Raw genomic sequence first — 15,406 nt, 5'->3', positions numbered from 1 at the left:
CCTCTCAGTATAACATAGTGCTGTTCAGTAGCTCTATAAACTACAACCTTCAAATGATCATGTTGATCTGTTGCATCAGCTAGGTGTATCTAATAAACTGGGTATGCACTACAACTCAGAATGAGTCAGGTCAAGAGTTCACTGTTACACTTAACAGCTCAATACAAAGACAGGTTATGGTTGCAAGGCAAGCTAGTTGGTTTTGTATCACAGCTGCTCACCTTGTGGCTAGACACAATTATACCAACCATACGATCAATGCCATGCACATAATTTGTTTAATAACTACAAGATTCATGTTACTGTGGTCGTCACTGGTCAAGTGTGAATAAGGCTGGCAGAGCTGAGCTGAAGTAAACAGAGATGAAATGCTCAACCTGAGGTTGTGCCGATAATTGTATTGTCTTTGTAAGCAGCAGTTTTATTATATCCACTATTTTAGTTCTTATAAAGATATCATTAATCTAATAACATGAAACAACTCAAAAAGACAAAAAAAATAGCAGGGTTCAAGTTGGCGCAGGCCTGCTTTAGATTCTTGGACTGATTAAAACTGGATTTCATTTTAAAATAAATTAGCCAATAGACACTTCCCAAAACTGTCATTGGAGCGCTCGAGTGACTTTGGACTGTGGGCTGAAAGATGCTCTCTTCTTACTTCACTGTTACCATTTAATGCCAGACAATTTCACAGATTATTACTTTCTGTTCTGTACAAAATCATCAGAATTATACTTCATTGGTCTACCTGTTACAATCTTCACTAGACAAGACAGATAGCAGTAGGCCTCTTATACCGGTATCAAAAGGGCAAAGAGCTTTGAAACCCCTCTCAGTACACTGAGCCAGCAGACTGATAGGCAGTGAGTCACTTCCCTACCTAAGAACACAAGGTGTGCGAGGACAAAAATCTCAATTCAGGGAGCCTGGGAGAGCTCAGCCTGAATGAAGGCAGTCACACAGGCTCAGCCCTCATTGATTTCAGATTACAATATCATTTGAGTGGGAGTTGAAAGTGTTTACTGTTAACTCCACTCACTTTTAAGACTAATAAATTATGTTGTGCTTATGCCAGGTGCCATGGTGCACCTGTGTGATGACTGATTAAGGAAACTCCAGTTAGCGCTGCCAATGCTGACTAACAGGAAATCTGATGAATCACATCAGCATTCAATATGCCATTGTTTGTCCGTTTAGAATGAAAGACTCTGTGTGCACTGACTTGGAGAGTGAAGGAAGAGGAGGACCAGCAGAAAGCATACGGTGAGGGAGGTAGGATGAGGGAGCCACACACATCTGACATAGAGAGAAAGAGAAAGAAGAGAGGTAGGGTGGAGAATGGGGGTGGGGGGGAAACACCCACTCTTTTACATCAGACTGACGCACGAGTGCTGACAGAGATCAGATAGAAAAGGCCACATCCCCCTCCCCCTCCCCTCTCCTCCCCTTGAGTCAACTGGAGCACTGGTTGTGCTGACGTGGCCATGGAGTGCCAGCCTTCCAGAGGAAGCAGCCACGGGAAAAACATCAGTCCTCCTCCACAAAACGGCAGGCTGCCACTGAGCCAAGAATAGCCACAAACAAGCTGCCTGTTCTGGCAGTGTAAACAGAGGCTAGGCAACACTTTGGGAGGACCATCGTCTCCCATCCACATCACATAACCCGTCATCACCTCCCTGCCTCCTGGAGCAGGCCAACAGGATCAACTGGAGCGGCGTGTCTGAGTCGAGAGGGGGCTGGAGGTTAGGGCAGGGAGATGGGGATAATTGTTCAGGTTGGGTGAAAAAGCCAAGGGAAAGACTTATCAAAGGCCAGACATATGTCCACACACACACACACACACAGATGCGCAAGTAGTGGTAAGGCTACTTTAAGCACCCACCTGCTTCCTCTTGTCTGAAAATGAATATATAGATCCTAACAAACAAACTCAAGTGGGACTTAACGCAGGTCTTTTAAGGCATATTGCAAACCGAAGAAACTTGGCAGACGTGGCTCTGAAATAACGGCAACAATCCAAGCAAACTGTCAGGAATCGGATGTACAAATGAATCCTCAATTAGATATGGAGAATAAAAAGAAGGGGAGAAAACAAGCTAGACAGAAGCTGGCTGGGTTAACAGAAGGGTGTAAAAATCGGCAAAGGCACACAGGAGGAGAATACAAGAGCAAGACAGGTAGAGAGACAGAGCAGAGAGACAGAATGGTTTCATATGGGAGCTCTCAATAATCTCTCAATGGCAACATGATGAACTGTGAGCCTATAAAGATGGAGCGGGCTTGATTATTAATTAGAGCTAATAAATTGTCTCCATCCATAAATAAAGAGGAGAGAGAGGGCAGGCAAGGGAAGGCGAGCAGACTAACTGACAGAGGTTAATAATTACAGCCAAGCAAGAGAGAGAGGCTAAGTACTGAACTGTCAATAAAACAAAAAAGTACTAATTGCAAGTTAAAACCCTAACCGTGATTTTTTTTGGGTGATGACATTGTGGCAAATGGTTCTCTTTTTGCATGCCACTTTTTTCTTGCAGGCAGGAAAGATCTTCCATCAATTAAGAGGGTAGTAATTTGCAATAAGCGGAACATTCTATTAGCAGATTACGAAGCCATGAATGTGTGTGCTCATCCTCGGCCAGGCTTTTTCTCCACAACATGCCCTTTAGCATCAAACCACCACCAATCCAGGCTCATAGAGGAGGGGAGATATTGGAAAAAAAAAGGAAAAGGGCATTTTGTGTTGATCTGTGAGCAAACCAGAGCCTGTGGGAGGAAGCTGTACAGTAAACAATAGAACAATTTAATAAGAATAGCATGTCTTCTCAGGTGTTAGTAAACACTGTCTGAATTCCTGATATTTTAAGCATCCGCATGGCTCTTTCATCCCCACCGGCATGAATGACGTTTACAGGAGGGGAGGGAATCAGTAACCTTCATGCTTGCGCTTATTACAGAACATCACAGTGCGGCTGCTGCTCTCAGCCAGAAAAACCCAGAACAAGAGAAGGGCCGTGACCACAGGGGCCAGATTTTTTTAAATAATGAATTATTTGGTCTGGTTCCGGAGATGAAGAGTCCACCCTAAAACCACTGTCTCCTCCTGTAACCAGAAGTGAACCTCACAAACCCAGTGAAACCAAAACAGCTAAGTGGACACTGAATCGCCTTGTTCCTCAAGATATCCTGTCCCTTACGAAACTTATAAGAAATTTTTTTTTTTTTTTAAACACCCCTCCCTCTCACCATCTTCTATCATTCTATCATCCTCTTTACCTTTTCTCCCTCCCCCTTGGTATCAACGCAGCAATGGGAGAATGAGTCACAAGCCCAGTCATTTTTAGAGCTACTCACTGCAGAAGCTGTGAATGAACCTCGTCTGTGTGTGCGGCCGCACACACGTTTGTTTACATGTACTTGGAATTCGATGGGGGAGGTGGTGAGTATAAAAATAATGTACTAATGTGGCAGATGTGTCTGATGTTTGTGGTCCAATTATATGAACCATATGTGACGAGTTTTGTTTGGGAGAGGGTGCTGAGGGTGAGGAAACATGCAACCACCCCAAAAGTGTGCGCATGAGTTTAACCTTAATGGATACAATCATACAAGCCTGTGTAATTTCATATGGTGTGTATTCCCAGTTAAAATAAGCATAACAACTGTGCCACTAGCCGCCCAGAGCAAGTCCACTGTTTCATGACGTATGCGCGTCCTTGCTGCCCACTCAACGACCACAATGTAAACTCAATGGAAGGCTTTGAATAAATAAGGGTGGAAAATGACAAGAGAGAGGAGGAGAGACAGTGTGTCAAAGCACAAAATGAGAGATAGGATGAATAGAGAAGGGCCATGACTTATAAAGTTGAAACAGATTTTTTTCTTGTGAAGCTTTAAATCTGACTATTCAGTTAAACATAAGATGGAAATAATAATTCCTGCCCAGATTTTTGTTCCAGTGGCAAAATGCCATCTTTTTTTAGGATTCAATTTACAGAAACATTTTTAAAAGCCTTTTTTTTTGCTTCAGTCATGTGTAATAACCTGTAAACCCTGAAATGTAAGGCTCTATATATGAAGCACTTACAGACCAAATTAATGATCCTAAAGACAATGTGATAAATACATTCTGGTACGGCATGTCAAGATGATGATTTTACTTTTAAGTCCCAGTTGGTAAGATTTAGTGGCATTAGTGGTAAGGTTAATGTAACTGAATCTGTGTGCAGAGCGTGTAAGAGAACTACAATAGCTGACATGAAAATGCCAGTGTTGACATGTTTGTACTGGGCTGCTGTGGAAACAACATGGCAGACTCCATGGAAGAGGACCTGCTCTGTATGTAGATACAAAGAGGTCACTCTAAGGTAACGAAAACACAATAATTTCTGCTTTCAGGTGATTTTAAACTACTGAAAACATAATTAGAAATCTTATATACAGTTTTTGCCAACAGATGCCCCTTAATCCTACACACTAGACCTTTAAATGCATTGTTGAATCTTTGTCATTAGTAAAAATTAGTACTCCTCATACAACAGTCTGTTCCGACCCAGCAATTTGATTGGACAAGTGGGATTCTGTGAGTGCTGATATATAGTATACAGCAATGGAACTTTCCGTTTATTATGTTAATCATTAATAGCCACAAAATGAAACATATTACCATAACTAACATTTGAGTTCAATAATGAATTGTCAAAAAAGGAAGAAGGGACAGAAAGAAGCCTGAATACTTCACTGCAAATCTTAAAGTATGCGCATATGACATCAGAAGACGATGCAACGAATGGATTAAACCGTAAACTCATTGGCATCTCCAGATTTCCACCTAAGCGACTGTCAACAGACTTCTTTCACTGGTTGCAAAAGAAATGGAAACAGTACAGTCCCGGTCCAATTGCTGAACTATTGGTGTTGGCAAAACCAAATAAATCATTATTTAAAACAAACAAATCATAACCTGTTGCCACCTTTTGCGGTTGATAAACGGCGCTTGTAGAACTGTTGTATACAAGCAAAATCAAACACAGGATCGAGCTGTTGTACTGAATATCTGCACGGCTGTGATTATCTTCGGCACTCGGCCTTCTGCCTCGAGCCTGTGACACAGCAGTGCGGATATAAAGTAAAACAACACTCCCTCTTGTGTGATATTGCTCAATTCATTTCCACTAATTACAAACACTATCATCCAGATTTTTCGTGTCACTTGACTATGCCTATTGAGAATTGTGAAGAAAATGTTTCTACAGGCTTCAGTATAGTCCACTGAAGGTATGTGTTGGACAGTCGAAAAGCTTCAGAACCCACAACACCTTTCCAATGTCCAACTGGGGGGGCTGTGTCCAAACATTTCTGCATCTTTATAAAACCTACAATCCCATATTCATGTCTTGATTTGCCAGCTGTGTAGAGGTGAGAATGCAAACTGGCATTTCAATGTAATGACACCACTTGGACTGATTTCACTCAATCCTAAAAAATCAAAACTTGAAACAGAAACAGACACCTGAACAGACACATGATGAAAAATGTCTATTGCTGTAGCAGTATAGCTTTTTAGGAAGTCAATTCCAGTGGAACTGCTCTCAAGAGAGACTTGTGTATTGACAGTATGGATACCCCCTCACCACACAGTGTCAGATGTTCAACAGTGCACGTCCAGGCTGTTCAGTTTGAGGTACAGAGGACATGACAGCCTTAAGTCCCTCTGATAAAAAATAGACTAGCACCATCAGGAATGAGATGAGGTGTTTCACAGCTATGGCATCAGAGATAAGGGACAAGTAGGCAGATGGGCTGACTGACCAACCGGTATCCAACAGAGAGAAAAGGCAGAGGACACTGGGAAAATGGCTAGAAACTGAGCCAGGTGTATGCACGCGCATGCTAACACGCAGGCACACACACACACACACACACACACACACACACACACACACACACTCTTTCTGTCTCTCTCTCTTTAGCTCCCTGTCGAGATGCCAGAATGGCTGTCTTGGCTTTTGTGGGAGAAGGCACATCTCAATCAGGCTCAATAAGCCCAGTGGAACTAGATGGTACTCTCAGCCATCAACCAGAGACTGAATCATCCAAAGTGATGTGAATCACAGACAGACTAAGTCAGATAAAGAAGTGGATCTAATCAGCCCAATGGTCCTGACGCTGACTTGCCTCATCAGTCACCAAGCTTATCAGGTGGTCTATCACTTGGTGCCGGTGATACAGCCTTCCGATCTACAGTGGTTGACACTGAGAGAGAATGACCCAGGAAGCGCTGGGTTTCACGAGGGCATGTCCAGTCACATACAGAACTCCCCTTATGGCAAAGAGGACAGCTAGCAGGAGCAGCAAGATATTAAATGGCCACTCTAATTAGCCTTTCTCACTAATGGCCCCTCCTCCAAGGCAGATATCAAAAAGGCAAAATGCCCTCCATAAACTGCATTTACAAGATTGTCTGTTCATATCACGCAGGCTGTCTTGCGCTAACACGTGGCAATTACACAGATCCAGCTGCTGAAAATACACATTTGAATACACAAATTGGTGTGGGATGGAGCATATCCTAAAAAAAAACATGCAAAAATACATGTTTTTGTGTCACGCTGTCCCTGTCGGTACATACTAGGGTAAAAGGTGAAAGCATGCATATGCACAAGATACTTAAGTGAACAAGGCTAATCTGTTGTTGTGATCACACAACAAACCAAACCAACCAACCGCATGCGCATACATGCATACATGCCCGCACGCACACACTCTTCTTCCTCCCTCCTTGCACCGCAAGCGGTGAGTCATCCCTCTATTCACGTCACCGAGAGATGAGTGCACCCTGTGACAGGCCAGTTAGTAGCAGTCACACTGATCTATGTGGCACCTCTCTCCCTTTGTTTCTCCTCTGATAGAGAGACTATGTATGCTCGCTCCCTATTAGGAAGGTTTACTCAGCTCATAATGGGGGGCCGGTGTGGGAGCTCAGTCAGACAGGAGTAGGGCGAAGTGTCCCCATGTGAGGAAACTGTATTATGGCTTTACTCCCTGGGCAGGATCACTCTACATCACTGCTTGTGCTCCTTTGTCTACTAAATCTGGATGCCTGCGGCCTGTTCCACAGGCGTATGTCTCATTGTTATTCATATACGTCACATGGCATGGTCAGAGGCTACTGACAAGACATAACCTATGTCTTTCAACGGTGAGATATTAAGCACTGGTCTATACATGGGTCATTAAATTTATGCTAAAATGTTGAGCGCCTGCCTGCTGTGGGCACAAAGGGTAGCGATCATTATTCACTCACAAACCTATATTATGCCGACATCCTTTATTTTTCTTTATTAACTCAAATGGAACATTTAACAGAAAAAAAGAGTGGCGGTGAACTCACAGAAATGTCAATACACAGAGGGATGTCCGTGGAGCATAACAAACAAAGCAAATCATTTTCAGATCTATGTTTTCTTGGGCAACTACATTTTATCATAATCGTTTACAATTACGGCCCCACAGCTCTACCTCCTACTACTCCAGCTGTCTTCCGTTCACAATGTCAGCGACGTGTTGGAGCCAGACTTCATTGTTGCTGTCACAAAGCCAGCGCAATCACCAACAATTGAGGAAAAGGAAATGACTGCCATCAGGACAAATAAGAATGTGTAACAAATCTTACGCAAACACCGCCTTTTCTGCCCTAACTCCTCTACCAACACACTGTAATCATACCATATGCTTATTTTAACATCATGATAGTATATCTGAGCACAGTTCATTTTATCATCTGTCATATTAAACAGGAAGAGCAGCCAAATGACATTCGGACATTTGGGTAGCAAAGCCAATAAGGGGGATTTTTTTTTTCTTTTAGGCATTAGAGTATGACAGTCAGGAGGTGGGGTGGGAGGGGAGGGGAGGGGAGGGGGTGCAGGGCTGTACAGTAAGTGTTGTAAAAGGAACATCAATAAAAATCAAAGCAAATGCATTTAAGTGCACACAATACGACAGTTACTGAACTGAAGAATGAAGATGATGGTACATTTCCTGGGGTCAAGACGCATTTTGTATCTGTTTTTGATCTGTTATCCTCGACACTCATTTCCTATTATTTGTCATGTTGGGATACATTCTGTTTAGTAACCATGCATATTAAGCAAGTGAAACATGAATCAGTGTGATCAAGCTTGATCAGCTCAGTGTCTCTTAAATAACACCTAATTCCATTAAAACATATTGATGCGTTTACATAACACATTTCTTCAAGCTGTCCTACTCTCTACATTGGCTGGAACCATAAGATGTAATTATGTCATTGAGCAGCCTGAGAGCTGTGAGACGTGGCTGTCATCCTGTTGTCATTCCTGTAAAAATACGTCAATGCTTCCTGGCCAATCCCCTCCCCTTTTCACTGCACACGCTGCTAAAAGCTGAATGAATCTGGGTGAAGTTGATTGCTGGAAATAAAGAGGTTCAGCAAAAAAATCTGGCTCTGTTAATGAGATTATGCTTACACCTATCATGATCTCACACTTGTTAAGATGATCAGACTTAAGCACCTACATGAAATTGCTGTTAGCTGCAAGAACCTGAGGCAATCTTATGATTAGATGAAAATTTTTGGACTGCCAACACTGGATTTTAGAAAGCCTCTTGATTCTTCATAATTATCTACACGTATAGTACAGGCTCAGAGATTCTAAACTCTCATTTTATCTTTTTTTTTTTTTTTTTTACCTCTTACAGGCGAGCACATTTCAAAAAGGGAAAAAAACCCATTTTCAAGTACATTTTATCAGTCAGCCAACCACAAATGTACAGTAAAATCCTCTTCTCTAGATTTTAGTTTTAGCATTTGCACTCTTGAAAAAGTACAAATCTATCGATTCTTTTTTTAAACACTGTCTCTTTGCATGGGTGTGCATTTTTACAGATGATCAAATTAAAGACTCCAAGCAAATTTGCGGTTAAGAAAATAACAAAATGATTTATTTAAGCTTTTGGTTTGCACTTGTGAAGAGTTGTCTGAGGTTATACTTAACAGAAGAACAATTTATTGCACTGAACATCAGTTTGATTTCCATGTGACGCTGCACATTTGCTTATTGCATATAACTTAATATGAGAATTTTCTTATTAATATTGAGATATTCACTTAAACTACATCATTCAGCCCTAGGTATTTTCCATATTTGCTGTATTAATTCATGGACTCAGGACGCATTTTAAATGAGCCATACATTTTCAGGAGCTTCGTTGGCCCTGTGTGAACTATAGCCAAGACGGCATTTGTCTGTCTTGTGCTCACAATGCCCTAAAACTCACATTCAATATGTTGTCTGCTCTCATTGGAGCACTCTCTGCTGTGGCAGTAGTGCTTTGTCCACTGAATATACACTATACCTCTCTCAGCATTTTGCAGCAAAAGCTTCAACTATTACTGGTACTGTTAAATGCAATAGGCATGTGCACATGTTGCATGTCTTCATAAGAACGTAATACTAAAACTTAAATCGAACAGCTTTATTCATTGTTTTGCTTTTGGGTGCTGGATAAAAATATACGGTCAAATCGTATTAAAATTTCATACCTTTAAGATTTTGTGGAAAGGGGGGTGCTCTGAAAATTAACTAATAGACGCCATTATATAAACTTTTTTTTCAAGGCTATAAACATGGTGAACCAGGAGGGAGATATTTATCTAAAATCATTTCTTTTCTACTTTTACAAAAGGGGTTAATTAATGAACATGGGTCCAAATAAATCCATACGTATTATGCGCATTACACAATTAATATTCTGTAATTACCTTTCACATTTTTCACAACTGGATTATACAACAACATGCATTCAAATCTGGAATTACAACAAAAAGATAATGTGATAACAGAACAGCTTTCTTACCTGTGATACACTGAAACTGACCATCCTCTCGTCGAATAGTGAAGGCCTCACCTGGGTTTACCTGCACCAGGATTACCTGTGGAGAAACAAAGTAACATTTCATTTGACTAAGTTAGTTTTCACACACATTCTACAGGGACTAGTGAAAAGCAGTTTTTGTGCATGGACAACTTTACATGTCAACATATGTTAACGCATACAGCCAATTTTCTGGTAGATCTGTGGGAATGTTCCTCCACAGCTCGGGTGAGAACTAAAGCACAAAGAAAAGTATGCAACAGACTTAACACCAACAGTGTTTGGTGTTACACTGACAATACGGTAAGCTGAAGATCATAATGAGGCAAATGCAAATCCTTTCTCTCTATTGAGAGGATTTGTGTGTAGGTAACACTGGCAAAGGCAGGTACGAGCAACAGAAATAACACACCATCAACAAGAACCAAAACAATTAAAGCTGCCTGCTATGGGACAAGCGCTCCAGCCTGCTTAAAACAGGTGCAGTAGACAAAAAACACTTTAAACAGGTTCCCTTTCAGTTCACATAGCACCACTTGTTTGGGGGTCAAAAATACACTGAAATAGGTATTGGCAACAACATCAACAGGAGAATTAACTGACAGACTGTGGGGGCTAAAATGAGCACAATGGACTCAATTTAATTAGGAGAGATAAATAATCATTAAACTAAGGGGGAAAAAACCAATTTCTTATATGGAGTGAAGTGTGAAGTGTGAACACCAATAGCCACTGCCATACCTGGACAACTGAATCTATTGATGGTACAATTTATGTGTGTAAAAGGGGGGTGTTAAATGTAGCACACACAATCAATACACAAGATCATGTTCTACATCAACTTTCACTGTCAATATGAGCGATGATCCCCATAGAATCAGGGACTGTTTGTAAGAGGCAGCACAGAATAATAAATACAGCTTTGATTTTACATCAAATGTGTATTTTCAGTTTATTTTGGTTGTACAAACAAAACAAAAACAGAAATTCATAAAAACAAAAAAGGATAATTATATTAATGACTGAGGGAGAGGGAAACATAAAATCGTGAAATTATTGTTTGGGTGTCTTTCGTAAGCATAATTTATTTAAAAAGCTGCTCATTCTGTAAATCAGTGAGATTAAATGGTTGAATTTTAATCATGCTTGATAACTTTCAAAGTATGTGTTAAAAAACTGTTATTACTTCTATCTTTTACAGGTTACAGTTATTTATTTATTTTTTTTATCATTATTTCTTTTATTTATTTATTTAGCTCAGGGTGATTTTCCCTACTGTACATATGAGATAAAAATAGCAACCACCTGTACACTTCAGGAACATTCAACAGATGTTGCAAACAGATGAAAACATAGGAAGTAAAGGAAGTGATTATTTTTAATCCACTTTTAACATGAGGGAAAAAACAACTAACATCTACGTCTAAAAATACTGATTGTGTCAATATTTTCTACAAGAAATCATCACAGGATCCATGATGTGCAACTGAACTGTTTTCTCCCCATACCTAGTTGGATTAGATAAAAAATAGCCACCACCTAATGTGCCGAAAAACAGCTTTTTTCTTCTTGAGTTTTCAGGCTTTAAATGCATTTTTACAGCTTTAACCATAAACCTAACAGACTCTAAACTGTTAATATCTCCATCTCCCATTCATGGAGTTCATAATGACTGCTGGAAATATCAGGTACACATTGCTACCCTACACTGAGTCATGCTGCTTCTGTCATTACAAGACTTGAGCACTAGAACTGAACAAGAAAAAGCCTAATTTAAAAGGTGCATTTTGTACAAAAGGAACAAACTTTTAAACCATTCAACATCCCCATCAATGTCTCCTTCCCTTGACAACCGCCAAATGAAACTATATTTAACAGAACTGATGACAAATGTTCTTTTCTTTTCCATTTGCTTAATCAACAGGCCAGATTATGTTAAGAAAATCAAGATACTCTGGAACTTCTCAAATCTCAAATTAATCATTCTTACAACTTTCCTTCTTAACTTCAAAAGAACACACATAATTAGGTTTTTGTTGCCCGGCACTGTGTGTGGGCGCTAGTTACCTCACTCTTGTGGAAGTCGCTGTCATAGAATCTACACTCCCCTGGCAAAGGGCTTTGCCTATGGTTCTCTTCAAGCACAGAAATCATCAGCACCTCCATCTCAGACACTGCTCCCATTCATGTGCTCAGCAGGGAGAGGAAAGAGCCCTTTGACTGCCACACACAGAAGCTCATATGTTCATACACACCCACACAGGCAGCGTCAGCAGCAAGTGTAGATGGTGGTGAAGGGGGAGGGTGGGGGGATGCGGGGCAGTGGAGGTCTAATTGAATCAAAGTCTAAACACTTCACAGTTGGGTGCATGTGCATGTTTGTCCACCCCGTTCTGTGTGAAGCAAACACCCCTCCTGGGATGATGACTCCCTTTTTCAATTTAATCTTAACATTGGAAGTTACACTGAAATCAACACTGAGACATTCATTGCATGTTCATAGCAATCTCACGGAAGGAAATTCTGCTTGCAAAAGACCTGACTGATACTTACTGTTGCCCGCATTGCTTTTTCTCATTCAGGCGTCGCTATTCACGCTGTCACAGAGAAAAAGAAAAAGATGCTCCAGGGTCTACCAGACCCTCCACCACTTCACCCAGCCCTCATGAGAAATCACATGACCTGCGATGCTAACACATCTGGCTGGGCTGATCCTTTACACCCTCCACTTCCATCAACTCCTGCACAAAATCCAGAAAGAAACTGGCGAGAGGCGAGGAGTGCAGCAGGAGCTATGTAGGCGGATGGGGCTTAGTCTCTTGCGCTGGATGGAGAATTCACAGCAAGTGTGGCGTAAATCTCATGTTTGCTTAGCCTGGTTCAGCCTCATCTGCTCCATAGCGGCACTCTCTGCAGCAGGCGGCTTGTTCACTCTTGCCTCTGGCTCCAGTGCAACCTCCCTACCGTCAGTATCCACAGCAACCCCTTCAACAAATAAGCCACAGCAATGTCCGCGCCAAACCTTCAGAGAAGGGATTGAAACCTTATCAGCAGTAGCCACTCTCTAGAAAAGGAGGCGGATGAACCCGAGAAAACCGGACCAAATATGAGGAGGATGATGCCTCAGTTTGCTATTCAGTTCCCTTGTTGCCTCTGTCACTGATTGTGTGCCAGCTCAGTTAACGCCTGCTGTGCTCCTTAATATGGTTAATTTCAATAGCATTCCATCAGGGCGTGATCATAACACAGCTAAGCCGGCAAACGTATAAGGGTTCCATAGCGTGGGGAGTCCTTTGTTCTGCCTTTTTTCACAACAACAACAATGGCGTGAGGGAGCTAAGCGACCCACGCAGCTTCTGAGGCTGACATATACGACTACGCTACAGTCCGTCTCCCTACCCCCGCTTCTCTCCCTCCCCCTCATACTCTCCCTGGCTCTCTCTCCCATTCACAGAGCGACATGCCATACACCCTCTCTTAATACTCCGATCGATGTGAGAGGAGATGAGGTGGTGGGAGTTCAATTGCAGAGCTCCAGCGTTGGCGACAATTGCACCCTCGAGTTCTCTACTGTCTTCAAAGATCACAAAGCAGCCCACTGACAGTCAAAACAGAGACACTATTTGTACGGCGACACAATAAACAGAGCTCGCAAGTATTCACGGCTTCTGTAACATCTGTCCTCATTCATTCTGAATGGATCATTCCTTAAAGCGACAGCGCTGATCACTTGATCAGCATGTGCCAAGTTAACAGATTCTCTGCGTCACTGATACTGCTGCGCAAGGGGTACACCTAAGGCACATCCTCCACAAAATGAAATCCTACGCTTCTCTTTACTCCGCCTAAAATAAAAAAAAAAAGATGGATTTGAAGAATGAGGTACATATAACCACTAGCAGCAGTGATCAGTGTTCACAGGATTATAAAGTAGGATGACTTTAGGGAAATATGAACAGTCTACACAGCATAAACAATCCAAATGATTTAAAATTTTGCAGTGATTAAATAAATGATCTGTTATGGTCATTATGCTTAAAGTGTTTTTCCCCAACTACAAATTCACAGTGAAATCAGGATGGAAGGGTGATTTATTTCTTGTTTCTATACAGCTAAAATACATGAAACCATAAACCAAATATGCAATTTTGAGATGTGCCACTTTTCTTTGAAATTGGCAGGTGAAAACAGGGAAACACAAAATAATCATGGGCGAATGCTATTTAATTTGATAGTGCTTAACATCCACAGCAAAGTAAATCAGCTACAGAGATTTTATTTCTTGAGCTGAAGACAGATAGGAACACTGTCAGCAGCCTCAGCAGCTAAATAAACTAAATAAAATAAACCTTTAACTCCGCACCAAAACAATCCTTGCACCACTCTCCAAATATTTACTGATAAAACTGAGGCTGATGTTACAGAACAATTTCTATTAGCAGTCTGGAATTGGAATGACATGTTGGACTAAATTGTGTTAGGATTTTGTTTTTCTTTCAGAGTTACAATGGCATAACATTGTGGTGTATTGTGTGATGAAATGAGTGTTCGGGGGCTTAGAATATAGACAGGTTACTAATGTTTTCTTGACTATTTTGCATTGGATTTCAAAGGATTGCCTCATAATATAACATCAATGTCTAATGTTCAACAGAGACCAAACCTCTGGTTTTCCTGGTAGCGCTGTCTTAAGCATATTTAGTACAACAAATTATTGTTTTGCAACACACAAAAAAGACCACAGTAAAAGATTAATACATTTTTTAGATCAGACAAGCTTCTCCTCTGATAACTCCAACTGCTTTAGGCAACTGCCAGTCAAAGTTACCCACACAACCAGCTCTCGTATCCCCCTAAAGCTCAGCTCTAATAAACGTGGAAATTCTGAATTCACAGTGTTATTGTGAAATACTTTCAAACCAACTGTGTGATGACTTAATACCAAAGTATATGGATTCAGAAATAGTGCTAGGAAACTGCAAACTTTACTTATTACACAGATGACTAAGCACTCTAATGTGAAATGGTTTCCTAGTCACATTCACAACAGGGATAATCTTTATATCAGAGCGCCGCATCGGAAAAAAAACATGTATTAGGAGAAGAGGAACAATATAAAAGCACATGCACTGCCACAAAATCATAGAACAGTATGTCCAAGTAATATCTCTTGTTCCCACCGCTGTAAAGATTTACGTCCATGTATGAACCCTATGCAAAGAGACTGTGGATCAATTAGCACACACTGTCACACAGGTGGCCACTGCTGAGTTTTATTACCCGGGAGAATGGGCCGGCTCTGTGCGTTCATGGCTGTTAGCTCTGACGTTTCTGAGCTGCTGGTGACTCAGAGTTCAGGTTTCTCACTATTTGTTCCTCTTAATTGTTTACTGTCGTTGATGTGAACTAGCAGCTGGGTGGACAGGAAACAGGAGCTGAATGACACAGGGAAAATCCTGCCACTGGCGGAACTAGCCCGGAACTAATGCAG

The 15,406-nt window shown here is 41.3% G+C and overlaps 1 protein-coding gene across 2 annotated transcripts in view; it reads right to left on the bottom strand.

Annotated features, from left to right (window-relative positions):
• fndc3a (fibronectin type III domain containing 3A) overlaps positions 1-15,406 on the bottom strand; it is a 49,625-nt gene that overhangs the window by 24,201 nt on the left and 10,018 nt on the right. For both annotated transcript variants that reach the window (XM_050059972.1, XM_050059981.1), the window contains one exon: positions 9,898-9,973. In XM_050059972.1, coding sequence (XP_049915929.1) covers positions 9,898-9,973 — 76 coding nt within the window. The remainder of the gene's footprint in view (positions 1-9,897; positions 9,974-15,406) is intronic.

Source organism: Epinephelus moara, chromosome 2 (assembly GCF_006386435.1).
Source record: "Epinephelus moara isolate mb chromosome 2, YSFRI_EMoa_1.0, whole genome shotgun sequence".
Lineage (NCBI taxonomy): Eukaryota > Metazoa > Chordata > Actinopteri > Perciformes > Serranidae > Epinephelus > Epinephelus moara.
Note: the sequence above shows the minus strand (reverse complement) of the source record. Positions and strands in the feature narration are given on the sequence as shown.